The sequence below is a fragment of the Schistocerca nitens genome, chromosome 3 (assembly GCF_023898315.1).
Source record: "Schistocerca nitens isolate TAMUIC-IGC-003100 chromosome 3, iqSchNite1.1, whole genome shotgun sequence".
Lineage (NCBI taxonomy): Eukaryota > Metazoa > Arthropoda > Insecta > Orthoptera > Acrididae > Schistocerca > Schistocerca nitens.
Window position 1 is genome coordinate 67,430,309 of NC_064616.1, and position 15,065 is coordinate 67,445,373.

General features: G+C 42.0%; 1 protein-coding gene across 1 annotated transcript in view; it reads left to right on the top strand.

Moving 5' to 3' along the window:
- The window catches only part of LOC126248026 (muscle calcium channel subunit alpha-1), a 922,345-nt gene that overhangs the window by 807,013 nt on the left and 100,267 nt on the right, over positions 1 to 15,065 (top strand). Inside the window, exons 30-35 of the mRNA XM_049948623.1 lie at positions 3,517 to 3,619; positions 3,731 to 3,870; positions 3,954 to 4,178; positions 4,302 to 4,506; positions 4,589 to 4,722; positions 5,139 to 5,240. Coding sequence (XP_049804580.1) covers positions 3,517 to 3,619; positions 3,731 to 3,870; positions 3,954 to 4,178; positions 4,302 to 4,506; positions 4,589 to 4,722; positions 5,139 to 5,240 — 909 coding nt within the window. The remainder of the gene's footprint in view (positions 1 to 3,516; positions 3,620 to 3,730; positions 3,871 to 3,953; positions 4,179 to 4,301; positions 4,507 to 4,588; positions 4,723 to 5,138; positions 5,241 to 15,065) is intronic.

Below are 15,065 nucleotides of genomic sequence, written 5' to 3' on the forward strand. Positions count from 1 at the left end.
CAAGATGGTCCCACATCACCACAACATTCACTTTGCCAACGACCTGATCATATTGGCATGTTGATGGCCAACTGGAGCATGGCTTGCTCTCCACCAATGTGCAGCCATCATTAAATCAGTTGTACCACTACTTAATCTACGTGATGTCCATAGCATTTTCACCAAAAGCCATCTGAATCTTCTGAATGGTTTCCACCTGACTGTCACCCAGTTTCTGGCAAAATTTGATGCAGTAGCACTGCTCCAGTTGTTCCATCATTTCCCTTGCAATAAAAAACCAATGCAAGCATTACACATTACCTCACTCATCTGCTGCTTACCTGCAACTGACGCTATCAACAGGCAGGAAAAAATTCATGCATGTGCACAAAGGTTCAAGGTTGGCTCATGCAGGTGCACTAGATTCAAGCCCATTAGGTGTTTGGAAAAAAAGAAAAAAAAATGGATACTTTTCTAACAAACCTCAAAGAAGCATGTGCCTTTTGGGGTCTCTTGTGTTTCTGCAGTCTTCCAGAAACCCCCTGGGACAGTTAACCATCTCCATTCCCAGCAGTACTAACTATGTAGACAGCTGGGCACTATGCATCAGAAACATCTGTGGAACCATTGTGCCCTGTTAACTACATTATGTGGCACAGGGCTAAAATACTGTTTGGACAAATGTGGTTTTTTGAGGCACAACTAGAGTACCTTGGGCACTTGTTAAACAATGAAAGGATCCAGCACACTGATTGCAGCATAGCAGCTGTCGACTCCCAAGCCCACCACCAAAACTTACAAGATCTGCAAACTTTTTTGGGAAAGGTGAATCATTGTTCAAAGTTTCTGCAACAAGTGGCCCATATCATGCAATGACTAAGCCAGCTGTAAATTTCACAACCATGTCCATTGGTTCTGCCTGTGGGTGACACTCCACATGGCAATGCTGCAGTGCTGGCACATGGGAATGATGATGGTACTAAACAACCAATCACCTATGCTTCAAGGATGCTGGCTCCTGGACAAAAGATCTACTCACAGATTGAAAAGGTGTTAGCAATTGTATTTGCAATTAAGGAATTCCAAGATCATGTATTCAAGGAAAAGTTCACTTTCATCATGGAGCAAAAACTGCTGGAAATGTTATTCAGTCCACATTCCAGTTTTCCAGAAAAAATAACACTCTGCTTCTGGCTTTAGGGACTTTTCCTTAGCTCCTACAACTGTACAATTAAGCACAACACAAAAATGTGGCACACTATCTTGTCTTCTCACAGAACCAGACTTGACCTTTAACCTACAGGAAATGTCATGTGTCCACATAGATGCATAAAGGAGAGACACCTTGGAAAGATTTCTCTTAACAATTGCACAAATCATTTCAGACATGTCCCATGATCTAATCTTATGACAAGACATGCACTATGCGCTCTGTGAGTGGCCCACATAGATTTAAAAAAATATAAATTAAGAACTTCAGACCTGGTCCCCATATCTACTCCTGTTATCAGTCAAAATTATGTCTTCATAATAGAGCTGAGACACATACACATCATGTCATCATCCTGGCCATCCTGTGGCCACAGATTTTATGAATACATCATTTTGGGCTCTGGGGAATGTTATGGATGAAAGTTACAGTGAAATGACTTACTAGCCAGACTTGAACATGGAAACCATTCTGTGCAGCTGTTCAGCTAGTGCCTCACATTTCCTCTTGACCCACCCCCACTTCAACATTGGGAAAGCATTTGAACTTTGTAGGCCCATTACTGGACTACATGGGGCTGATAGTTGTGGACACCTACTCCAAATATCCATACATTATAAACATGGCAACAACCACAACAAAGTCCATAATAAATGTGCTGGTTCAGATTCTAGCCAATGAAAGGGTTCCCTGAACTGTAGTGCCAGACTGTGGGCCCCAATTCACAGCAGCAGCTTTCAGCCAATTTTACACATCAGGCAGTGTAAAATATCTTCTTCGTTCATCATTTCACTTATCCTCCAATGGCAAAGCTGAGTGTATGGTGTAGACATTTAAGCAGCAAATGTTGAAAGCAGTGGGAACTCCCTCTGCCATAGGCAGTGCTCATACTGTTCCTGAGCATGTACAGGACCATGTACATCTGAGATCATAGCCAGGCAGGGCTGCTCCATGGTAGTCAACCACAGACACTCCTCCTTCTGCTGGCCCCGTACACCAGGAATCCTGGATTAAGCACTCAAGATGATACCCACCAGAAACAGCAGTAGGTCATGTACATTAGGAGCAAAAGACATGTGGACACCAGCAACAGTGGTTAACAGCTGTGGGTGGCACATCACATCAACCGACACACTGAAGGATTTGGAGTGCTGTCATACAAACCAACTCCGCCCACACATATCAACTGCACACCACCAGTAGTATACTGTGAAATAGGAAGCCCATCATTGCCAGAACCACAATCTCCCAATAATAACTTGCTTCCACAAAAACAAGCACAAATGTCTTTGGACACAGACATGGAGATGGAGCTCAGCCAACAATGTGTACATTGCCAGCATAGTGCCAGAAATTCCCAGTTCCTCACACCAGCTGGTGGGCCTAAATGCTGTGATATCCACCATACCACTGGTCCACCTTCTGAAACAACATCCGAGATGCTTCCAAACATACATATCCATTTTTGTGGAGTGGGGGAGGGGGATGTAGTATCCCAACAATGTTACTTTGAAAGCCTGCTAGGCAGAGCTGTCAAAACCACAATCACTTGCATTGCTCTCTTATAGCACCACATGCTATTCTGCCAGCCAATTGGAGCTCACAGCTGTTGTATGAGCTGTGCCACACAGTGACACAGGACTCCATGGTGAATTCAGTTTGCTATTATGTTGTTCTTTTTCTTAGTGCTGCAACTGTGAATTTCAGGCCTCATAAGAAAGATTTTCAGGTTTTCCTTTTCATAATTAAGGCATGTGAAAGCAATTAACTGAAGACTGTCATTACCCCTAACTAGATGAAGATATGCCTGCAGTAATCAAGTTTCTTCCTTTATATTATAACTTCCTTTTCCTATAGTGAAATTTGCTGAGTGGCCTCACAACACCAATGTATAGCTGATGAGGCTGTGAAGAGTACATGGTATACTACTAAGATATACTGTATTAGAACTATTAAAAAGCTTCTTTCTTCAGTTGCTATCAAATAGTGAATATTTCTAGTAATTTGATATTATTTATAAAGAAGATGTTAAAACGTATGTTCAACCAATGGCAATGGGCCATGTGATGGTGATGGTGGTGGTGGTGGTGGTGGTGGTGGTGATGGTGATGACATGTGTACTTTTTTGATATTTTAAATTTTGACATGACTGAAATTTCATTAGTGGAGTTTAAAAATAAAAATTTTAACACTAGAAAGTTAGAAGACATATTTTCCCTCTTTGAGGGTGGGAGGAAGACATTAAATAAGCAAGTAAAATACTGTAAAACCACCCTATTATATTGATTCACTAGGCTGCTAATTATTTATTTCTTTTGTATCCTCAGTTATTTGGAAAGATAGCACTTGACTCAGACACGGAAATCCATCGCAATAACAATTTCCAGACCTTCCCTCAAGCCGTATTAGTTTTATTTCGATCTGCAACAGGTAATTACAACATTAAATTGTATGAAATTGTTTGATTACACTATTGAAATAAATAATGAAAAAGTTATTCATCATGAGTCATCATGCAGATCTATTCTGTTGGTTTTGTAGGTGAAGCTTGGCAAGAAGTTATGTTAGCATGTTCAGCAAATGTGAAGTGTGATATTAAATCAGATGAGAAAGGAAACACATGTGGATCTGATATGGCATTTCCATATTTTATATCATTTTATGTTCTCTGTTCATTTCTGGTAAGTATTAATCTAGTACTGCATGTATGAAAATTAAAACTTTGAAAACTTTTGTGTAAACTTTGCTGTAAAATTGTTTTCAGATAATAAACTTGTTTGTTGCTGTTATTATGGACAATTTTGACTATTTGACAAGAGACTGGTCCATTCTGGGACCTCATCATCTGGATGAATTTATACGCTTGTGGAGTGAATATGATCCAGATGCAAAGGGTCGAATCAAGCATTTGGATGTTGTTACATTACTTAGAAAAATATCACCACCCTTGGGGTTTGGAAAACTGTGTCCACATAGAGTAGCCTGCAAGGTAGTAAATTTATGCACATGCATAGAAGCTTGTTAATTTTGTATGAATCAGTTTTTAATACTTTGTCATTTATCATGCTATTACTACACCACTTTTTAATTTGTTTGTGCCATTGCTCTCCAGAGATTGGTTTCCATGAACATGCCACTAAATAGTGATGGCACTGTTCTGTTTAATGCTACATTGTTTGCTGTTGTCCGAACATCACTGAGAATAAAAACGGAAGGAAATATAGATGATGCCAACGCTGAGCTTAGAGCAGTGATAAAGAAAATTTGGAAAAGAACAAGCCCCAAACTATTAGATCAAGTAGTGCCACCACCAGGAGGTAAGTGCTTAGTAAGTTAATCATGAAAATAAAATACAAATGTTTTATTACAATATTAATAGAATCGATTTCATATTTGCAGTGGAAGATGAAGTAACTGTGGGAAAATTCTATGCAACATTCCTCATTCAAGATTATTTCCGACGTTTTAAGAAAAGGAAAGAACAAGAACTGAAAGATGGTGATAAGGAATCTCATAACACAGTTACTTTGCAGGTAAACATTTTATTTTTCTCTGTGGTAGAATTTATACTTCGAGTTCCTGCTTTGCTAGATGAAACAGTGACTGGCCTGTACAGTTAATTGTTCATTTTCTTTGTACAGTACCACCATATAATAGCTAGACTGTGAAACCCTGAAAGGCATCTTAATTGAAATGCTTTCAAAAATCAGGAGATAATGTATCAATATAATGAAGAGGAAGAATACTTTCAAGTAAATGTACAGAAGATCAGTTTACATAAATGTAGAATTTGATTGTAGGATTCTATTAAACATAAAAGCAAAGAAAATAGCTTAGAATTTTCTGATTTCCTTGTGAAGGTCTTAAAACAAAACTTTGAGTCATTGGTGCTCCATTAGAGCTGATTATAATAATTTCAAGGTGTGAAATAATTCACTAATGCTTTCAGGCAGGTCTTCGGACACTGCACGATGCTGGTCCTGAGTTGAAACGTGCCATATCTGGAAATTTGGAAGAACTTATAGATGACAATCCGGAACCCATGCACAGGGTATGTATCAAACAGTTTTTTCATCAGAAGCATTTTGTCATTAATCATTTCAAGAACATTCATCTATATACACTCCTGGAAATTGAAATAAGAACACCGTGAATTCATTGTCCCAGGAAGGGGAAACTTTATTGACACATTCCTGTGGTCAGATACATCACATGATCACACTGACAGAACCACAGGCACATAGACACAGGCAACAGAGCATGCACAATGTCGGCACTAGTACAGTGTATATCCACCTTTCGCAGCAATGCAGGCTGCTATTCTCCCATGGAGACGATCGTAGAGATGCTGGATGTAGTCCTGTGGAACGGCTTGCCATGCCATTTCCACCTGGCGCCTCAGTTGGACCAGCGTTCGTGCTGGACGTGCAGACCGCGTGCGACGACGCTTCATCCAGTCCCAAACATGCTCAATGGGGGACAGATCCGGAGATCTTGCTGGCCAGGGTAGTTGACTTACACCTTCTAGAGCACGTTGGGTGGCACGGGATACATGCGGACGTGCATTGTCCTGTTGGAACAGCAAGTTCCCTTGCCGGTCTAGGAATGGTAGAACGATGGGTTCGATGACGGTTTGGATGTACCGTGCACTATTCAGTGTCCCCTCGACGATCACCAGTGGTGTACGGCCAGTGTAGGAGATCGCTCCCCACACCATGATGCCGGGTGTTGGCCCTGTGTGCCTCGGTCGTATGCAGTCCTGATTGTGGCGCTCACCTGCACGGCGCCAAACACGCATACGACCATCATTGGCACCAAGGCAGAAGCGACTCTCATCGCTGAAGACGACACGTCTCCATTCGTCCCTCCATTCACGCCTGTCGCGACACCACTGGAGGCGGGCTGCACGATGTTGGGGCGTGAGCAGAAGACGGCCTAACGGTGTGCGGGACCGTAGCCCAGCTTCATGGAGATGGTTGCGAATGGTCCTCGCCGATACCCCAGGAGCAACAGTGTCCCTAATTTGCTGGGAAGTGGCGGTGCGGTCCCCTACGGCACTGCGTAGGATCCTATGGTCTTGGCGTGCATCCGTGCGTCGCTGCGGTCCGGTCCCAGGTCGACGGGCACGTGCACCTTCCGCCGACCACTGGCGACAACATCGATGTACTGTGGAGACCTCACGCCCCACATGTTGAGCAATTTGGCGGTACGTCCACCCGGCCTCCCGCATGCCCACTATACGCCCTCGCTCAAAGACCGTCAACTGCACATACGGTTCACGTCCACGCTGTCGCGGCATGCTACCAGTGTTAAAGACTGCGATGGAGCTCCGTATGCCACGGCAAACTGGCTGACACTGACGGCGGCGGTGCACAAATGCTGCGCAGCTAGCGCCATTCGACGGCCAACACCGCGGTTCCTGGTGTGTCCGCTGTGCCGTGCGTGTGATCATTGCTTGTACAGCCCTCTCGCAGTGTCCGGAGCAAGTATGGTGGGTCTGACACACCGGTGTCAATGTGTTCTTTTTTCCATTTCCAGGAGTGTATACTGATAATAAAACTGTAAAATCATTGTTTTTTTTTTTTTTTTTTTTTTACCATCCTTATCTCCAAAACTACTAGATGAATACTAATCGGGTTTCCACAGGTAACTTAAGTACAGTTTGGGGCAATGTATAGGCTTTATTTCATCAAAATTGGATCATGGGAAAAAATGTATCATGATTGAAAGTTCCATCTAAAATCATCTGCTCATCTTAGTAGGGATAGTTTGATTATTCTTAGAAAATTAACTTCTCCATGCAGTAAAATACAACTTTCATGATATTTTCAGGATTTTTCTGTCTTATGCAGTGTGTAACAATTACTTGGATGTGAAATGTATTTTTTGCCTCCTTGCCATTATTTTTCACATTGCCACCAAAGTTCCAGTAGTGGCGGTGGTGGTGGTTTTACTTATCCATAGACCTCTTTTAAAAGGATATTTTTGTCTTTTTTAATTACAATTTAAGAAGAACAATAAGAAATTAAGTAATGGTGATAACATACATGTTTAACAGATTTATTTATTCCAAATGAAAGTATTAATAATATACTTATAGCAGATTCACTGAAAGGTTTAAACTGTATCAATGTAAAGTAAATGTGAATTTGACAGAAAGTTAGTGATTAACAAATACTCATAAAAGGATAGCTTAAATAATAAATATTTTAACCAACACAAGGTCATACATCATTATACAGATATCATGTTCATAGTTTCCTCTGGGAAATAGCCTTACCTCAATGTCACTGTAAATAATTAAATATATAACAGTTACTGATCATCTGAGTAGATATACTTGACTGTTTATTTTGTTAGTGACAATTTCTAACAACCTAAAAAAGTTTCTTAATTGCTCTGAAGCTAGACTATTCCATGGGGAGCATGTAGTGAGTATTTCAGCATGATATGGATTTGTAACAACACTGTAAGACAAAAAAAAATGTAGCTTGAATGAGTTATGCAAATTGGTCACAAACTGATATTCATACAGAAAAATACAAAATTTTAAACTTTGGTGGCCAGTAGATAAATGTGTGACACTACAGCCAAATTTCACCCTGCAGCCAGCAAGGATGGTAAATAGAAGGTACACTGAAACCAGGGCATAAAGTCTTTGCAAATTTCATTCTGTGTACTCAGTTCAGTTGGACTGTAACTATACCTTGCAGACAGACATGTGAACAATGTATACAGATGTCAGAATTTGAAAGAGGATGTGCAGTTGGACTCAAAGAAGCCAATCGAGTAATTGGTGAATCACTCAACATTTGAATAGGAGCTGTGCCACTATTCGATGACATTAGCAGGAATAATGGCCAAACACAGCGTCAAGAAGGAAACAGTCAACCATGAGTGATGACAGAATGTGGGGACTGAGCAACTATCAGAGAGGCATTTGGAACCCGAGAGCCATTATTCTCATTGATTCAATATGCAAGTGGTGCTTGAGTGACCACAAGGACCATTAATAGGTGGCTCACAAAATGGAGGCTGACTGTCATTGACCTCTATAGACCAACAAGCCTGTATGCAGTGGTGTCAGGTACATTTTGCCTGGAATCTCATTGACTAGGGTAGAACTGTCCTCAATGATGATTCCCACTTTGAACTGAGCCCCAGTGACCTGCAAAATCATGTCTGGAGCTACCATAGACAGCAATGCAATACCAACCTGACTTTTTCCTGCCATATGGCCTGACAACCAGAAGTCATTATCTGGGGTGCCATTTCATTGTGCCCTTTGATTGTCATCTGTGGAACCCTTACAGCACAGCAGTATGCCAGTGATATTCTATGCCCATTTTGTTGCCCTTCATTTCAACCCATTCTGAGCTTACATTCCAGCAAGATAATGCCCTTCTGCATTTGATGATCTAACATGCCAGTTGGACAGAATTTGGCATTATATCACCTAGGAAGACATCCAACAACTCTATCAATCATTGCCAAGCAGAACAACTGCTTGCAAAAATTCCAGAGATAGACCAATGTGTTATTGAAGTTCTCAATTTGTGAAGCTCTTTCTCTTGAATAAATTGTTCAGTTTTCGTTCCATTTGGGTAACTCCTGTGTGTGTTGTCTTTCCTCCATCTCCTCCCCCCCCCCCCCCCCCCAATGTGCCAGCCCTTAGAAAGTATTTATTGTCAGCTACACATGAATGAAGTATATGAATGTTGGGGCTCAATAGATTAATACCCAATGTATCCCCCTAGCTGTGTGGACCAAGACATGTATTATGACATAATTTTATGAGGGGTAGTCATAAAGTTTCAGTTATCACATCTACAAGGGAAAGTTATATAATTATTGTTTTGTTTGTTTGCAGGTACATGTTGCAGTCCTGGTACACATTGAAATTCTCCTGCCTCAATACTGTAGCATGTCACCATTGGAGCAAAACAAAATAGTACAGCCATTCGATAAAGTGGAGTTGGGCTGCATCATTTCAGTGTGTGCCAGAACTGCAGACATGCACCTGCACACAAACAGAATATTAACTGCATAACTTTATATTTCTTCTGGTAATGATAAACCACATTATGACTACCCTTTGTAAGATTGTCACAAGATCTGCCTTGGTCCTACAAGCAAATAAGGAAGTCTCTCATGTGTCACCAACTTTCATTCACCTCATTGGTGTATTGCTGACACCTTTAGTGATGTGCTATAGTACTGTGGCATGAGAATTTCTCAAAGCATATTTTTGTGCATAAAACAGGCATAGGGAATGCTTAAAAATTTTTACATAATCTATCTCATAAAGTGCACAGCTTGTCATCTCGCCGTAGCATTCTCACTTTCTGAGCACGGGGTCCTGCCTTCGATTCCCGGTGGGTTCAGGGATTTTCACCTGCCCCGAGATGACTGGATGTTGCTGTGTCATCTTCATCATCATCATCATTCATCCACATTAAAGTCAGAGTAAGGCAATGCAAACCACCTCCATTAGGAGCATGCCTAACACAGTGGTGCGTGTCTCCCGCATTGTTCCCCTACACTCTGTCAAGAAACATGGGACTTCATTTCAATTCATTTTCATACTCATTAAGTCTCATGTTATATACATTACAAAAATGAGGTGTGTGTGTGTGTGTGTGTGTGTGTGTGTGTGTGTGTGTTTCTTACTATGTTTCTTAGTCCTCCACACTGAAACAGCTGGACACGTTTATTGGTTTGGATGAAATTTGGAATGGAGATAGCTTATACCCTGAATTAACATATAGGCTTCCCTGTATATACCCACCAATCAAAGGGATGGGTGTTGGGGTGAAAAATAAGTGTAACCCATGACGCAAATACCTGTACTTTATTTGTTAATTTGAGAATGAGAGCATTTAGTAACCTGTAACAAACATTACATAGAGTATGAGATATTTCCAAATCATCTTCTCACTGGCAACACCAGCAAAGTGGTGAGAAGAAAAAAGTTTATCACTTACTACATTTTTGCTGTTCACGCAGTAGAATTGCTGCATGGAGCACGATGGTTTAATTTATTACTTCTTCACTACTAACTGCACACACAACATATTTTGCAGACAGTATTCACATATACCACTGAATGTATATGCAAAATTACATCATTGAGCTTCAATATTACATCATCGTAAGGAGCATAGTTCAGGAGATACAATCTTATAAACACTGAGCAGCATGGGTGAAATTTGATAGAGATAAAAGTGAAATATGTGCACAAATATATGTGAAATATGTTAAATACATATGAAATGTGTTTGACATGTGTATGCAGGCAAAGACAAGGGTAAAAAGCTCATCCCAAACCCCTAAAATGGTTTCAACCAAATTTGGTACATCCACACATCAAAAAACATTTGCATCACCTCGGTTCCAAGAGTTCCGGAACCTGTACAGAAAACTGGAATAGAGATTAACATAAACATCATTTCTGCCCTTTTCATTGCTCATGAAAACCACACATTGCATGTTGTACCACCATACAGCCAGACCTTCAGAGCCGGTGGTCCAGATTGCTGTACACACCGGTACCTCTAATACCCTGTAGTACGTCCTCTTGCATTGCTGCATGCCTGTATTCGTCATGGCATACTGTACACAAGTTCATCAAGCCACTGTTGGTCCACATTGTCCCACTCCTCAACGGTGATTCAGCGTGGGTCATGTTGTCCATAAACAGCTCTTTTACCTATCCCGGGCATGTTCAAAAGAGTTAATGTGTGGAGAACATGCTGGCCACTCTAGTCAAGTGATATCATTATCCTGAAGGAAGTCATTCACAAGACGTGCATGATGGGGGAACGAATTGTCATCCAAGAAGATGAATACCTCGCCAATATGCTGCTGATATGTTTGTACTATCGGTTAGCCTTGCTGCACTTGCTGAATAATGTGTCTAAGGCAGTCAGCTGGAGAGGGTTGCCTCCAAACACGTCTCCGATGATTGTCTGGTTTAACACATATGCAACACACATCAGTGAAAAGAACATGATGCCAATCCTGACCAGTCCATTCTTCATGTTGTTGGGCCCATCCCTACCATGCTGCATGGTGTCAGGGCTGCAAATAAGGACCTCACCATGGACGTCGGGAGTGAAGTTGCACATCATGCAGCCTATTGGGCACAGTTTGAGTCATAACATGATGTCCTGTGGCTGCACGAAAGCATTATTCAACATGGTGGTGTTGCTGTCAGGGTTCCTCCGAGTAGCCGTCTGTCATTTGTTTATTTCTTTCAAATAGTCTTTGTACGTTACTGACAGTACAGTTAGCCTTCTGCCGCTGAGCAGCGTGTCATCAATGTGCAAGTAGCAGCATTACTGCATTTACTAGGCAGTCTTGTATTTTAATAACTATTTAAATTTTGTGTCAAATTGTTTGTGCTCTCTGTAGATTAGTCCAGACATTCTTTGCACATCAGTATTTAGCATGGCTAGGGACTACGACTGCTGTGTTTGGATGTGGGCTGAGTTGGCATCCCTTCGCTCCCAGCTTCAGGCAGTGTTGGCTTCAATCACACAGCTTGAGGCTGTTGCCAATGAGCATCACTGTGGGGGTCCAGACGGGTTTGTCAGGGACAGCCAACTCGTCCCATACATCCCCCAATCGGACTATGGCTGTGGCTGCCCAGGATACTGCCCACATTGAGGCTGACCCCTCACCCGTGGTAGAGTGGGAGGTCATCTCGAGGTGTGGCAGGGGGTGAAAGACATTCCGGAGGGCTGGACGGAAGACCTCTCCAGTTTTTCTGACGAATCGGTTTCAGGCACTGTCTCCGGCTGATACTGATCTTCAGCTGGACATGGCTGCTTGCCCTGTTCCAGAGGTTGCCCCTAGTCTGCAAGATCTGGGCAGTTGCAGAGGGTGGGCTTACTGGTCGCTCATGCCGGCACCAATGATGTGTGTCCCTATGGATTGGACGTAATCCTCTCTGGCTTTCGGCGGCTATCTGATTTGGTGAAGACTGCCAGTCTCACTAGCAGGATGAAAGCAGAGTTCACCATCTGCAGCATCGTCAACAGGACTGACTGCGGACCTTTGGTACAGAGCCGAGTGGAGGGTCTGAATCAGAGGCTGAGACAGTTCTGCAACTGTGTGGGCTGCAGATTCCTCGACTTTCGCCATAGGGTGGTGCGGTTTCAGGTTCCACTGGATAGGTCAGGAGTACACTACACACAGAAGGCGGTTACATGCGTAGCAGGAGTTGTGTGGCATGGACTGGACAGTTTTTTAGGTTATATGGCCTCGGGCAAGTACAGAACGGGCAACAGCCTCAAAGGGTGCAGGGCAAACTCAGGACATGCAAGGACCAAGCAGCAATCGTTATTGTAATTGTAAACTGTCAAAGCTGCATTGGTAAAGTACTGGAACTTCAAGTGCTGATAGAAAGCACCGAAGGTTAAATCATTATAGGTAAGGAAAGCGGGCTGAAGCCAGAGATAAATTATGCCGAAATTTTTACAAAGGCACAGACGGTGTTTATAAAGGATAGATTGCATGCAACGGGTGGTGGTGTGTTCGTCGCTGTTAGTAGTAGTTTATCCTGTAGTGAAATAGAAGTGGATAGTTCCTGTGAATTATTACGGGTGGAGGTTATACTCAACAACCAAGCTAGGTTAATAATTGGTTCCTTTTACTGACCTCCCGACTCAGCAGCATTAGTGGCAGAACAACTGAGAGAAAACCTGGAATACATTTCACGTAAATTTCCTCAGCATGTTATAGTCTTAGGTGGAGATTTCAATTTACCAAATATAGACTGGGACATTCAGATCTTTAGGATGGGTGGTAGCGACAGAGTGCCAAGTGACATTATATTGAGTGCACTATCTGAAAATTACCTCGAGCAATTAAACAGAGAACCAACTCATGGAGATAACATGTTGGACCTACTGATAACAAACAGACCCAATCTTTTCGACTCTGTAAGTGCAGTCCAGGGAATCGGTGATCATAAGGCCGATTTAGCATCCCTGAATATGGAAGTAAATAGGAATAAAAAAAACTGAGGAAGGTTTATCTGTTTAGCAAGAGTAATAAGAGGCAGATTTCAGACTACCTAACAGATCAAAACGAAAATTTCCGTTCTGACACTGACAATGTTGAGTGTTCATGGAAAAAGTTCAAGGCTATCGTAAAATGCGTTTTAGACAGGTATGTGCCGAGTAAAATCGTGAGTGATTGGAAAAAACCCACCGTAGTTCAACAACAAAGCTAGGAAACTACTGCTAAAGCAAAGAGAGCTTCACTGCAAATTTAAACGCAGCCAAAACCTCTCAGACAACCAGAAGCTGAACGATGTCAAAGTTAGCATAAGGAGGGCTATGCGTGAAGCATTCAGTGAATTTGAAAGTAAAATTCTATGTACTGACTTGACAGAAAATCCTAGGAAGTTCTGGTCTTACATTAAATCAGTAAGTGGATCGAAACAGCATATCCAGACACTCTTGTATGATAATGGCATTGAAACAGAGGATGACACGTGTTAAGCTGAAATACTAAACAATTTTTTCCAAATCTGTTTCACAGAGAAAGACCGCACTGCAGTTCTTCTCTAAATCCTTGCACGAACGAAAAAATGGCTGACATCGAAATAAGTGTCCAAGGAATAAAAAAGCAACTGAAATCATTCAACAGAGGAAAGTCCACTGGACCTGACAGGTTACCAATTCGATTCTACACAGAGTATGCGAAAGAACTTGCCCCCATTCTAACAGCCATGTAACGCAAGCCTCTAGAGGAATGGAAGGTTCCAAATGATTGGAAAAGAGCACAGGTAATTCCAGTTTTCAAGAAGGGTCGTCGAGCAGATGCGCAAAACTATAGGCCTATATTTCTGACATTGATCTGTTGTAGAATTTTAGAACATGATTTTTGCTCGCGTATCATGTCATTTCTGGAAACCCAGAATCTACCCTGTAGGAATCAACATGGATTCCAGAAACAGCGATTGTGTGAGACCCAACTCGCATTATTTGTCCATGAGACCCAGAAAATATTAGATACAGGCTCCCAGGTAAATGCCATTTTCCTTGACTTCCAGAAGGCGTTCGATACAGCTCTGCATGTCGACTGATGAACAAAGTAAGAGCCTATGGAATATCAGACCAGCTGTGTAGCTAGATTGAAGAGTTTTTAGCAAACAGAACACAGCATGTTGCTCTCAATGGAGAGACGTCTACTGATGTTAACGTAACCTCTGGCGTGCCACAGGGGAGTGTTATGGGACCATTGCTTTTCACAATACATATAAATGACCTAGTAGATAGTGTCAAAAGTTGCATGCAGCTTTTCACGGATGATGCTGTAGTATAAAGAGAAGTTGCAGCATTAGAAAATTGCAGCAAAATGCAGGAAGATCTGCAGCAGATAGTCACTTGGTGCAGGGTGTGGCAACTGACCCTTAACATAGACAAATGTAATGTATTGTGAATACATAGAAAGAAGGATCCTTTATTGTATGATTATATGATTGTGGAACAAACACTGGTAGCAGTTACTTTGGTAGCCGTTACTTCTGTAAAATATCTGGGAGTATGCGTACGGAATGATTTGAAGTGGAATGATCATATAGAATTAATTGTTGGTAAGGTGGGTGCCAGGTTAAGATTCATTGGGAGAGTCCTTAGAAAATGTAGTCCATCAACAAAGGAGGTGGCTTACAAAACACTCGTTCGACCTGTACTTGAGTATTGCTCATCAGTGTGGGATCCATAGCAGGTCGGATTGACAGAGGAGCTAGAGAAGATCCAAAAAAGCACAGCGAGTTTCGTCACAGGGTTATTTGGTAATGGTGACAGCATTACGGAGATGTTTAGCAAACTCAAGTGGCAGACTCTGCAAGAGAGGCGCTCTG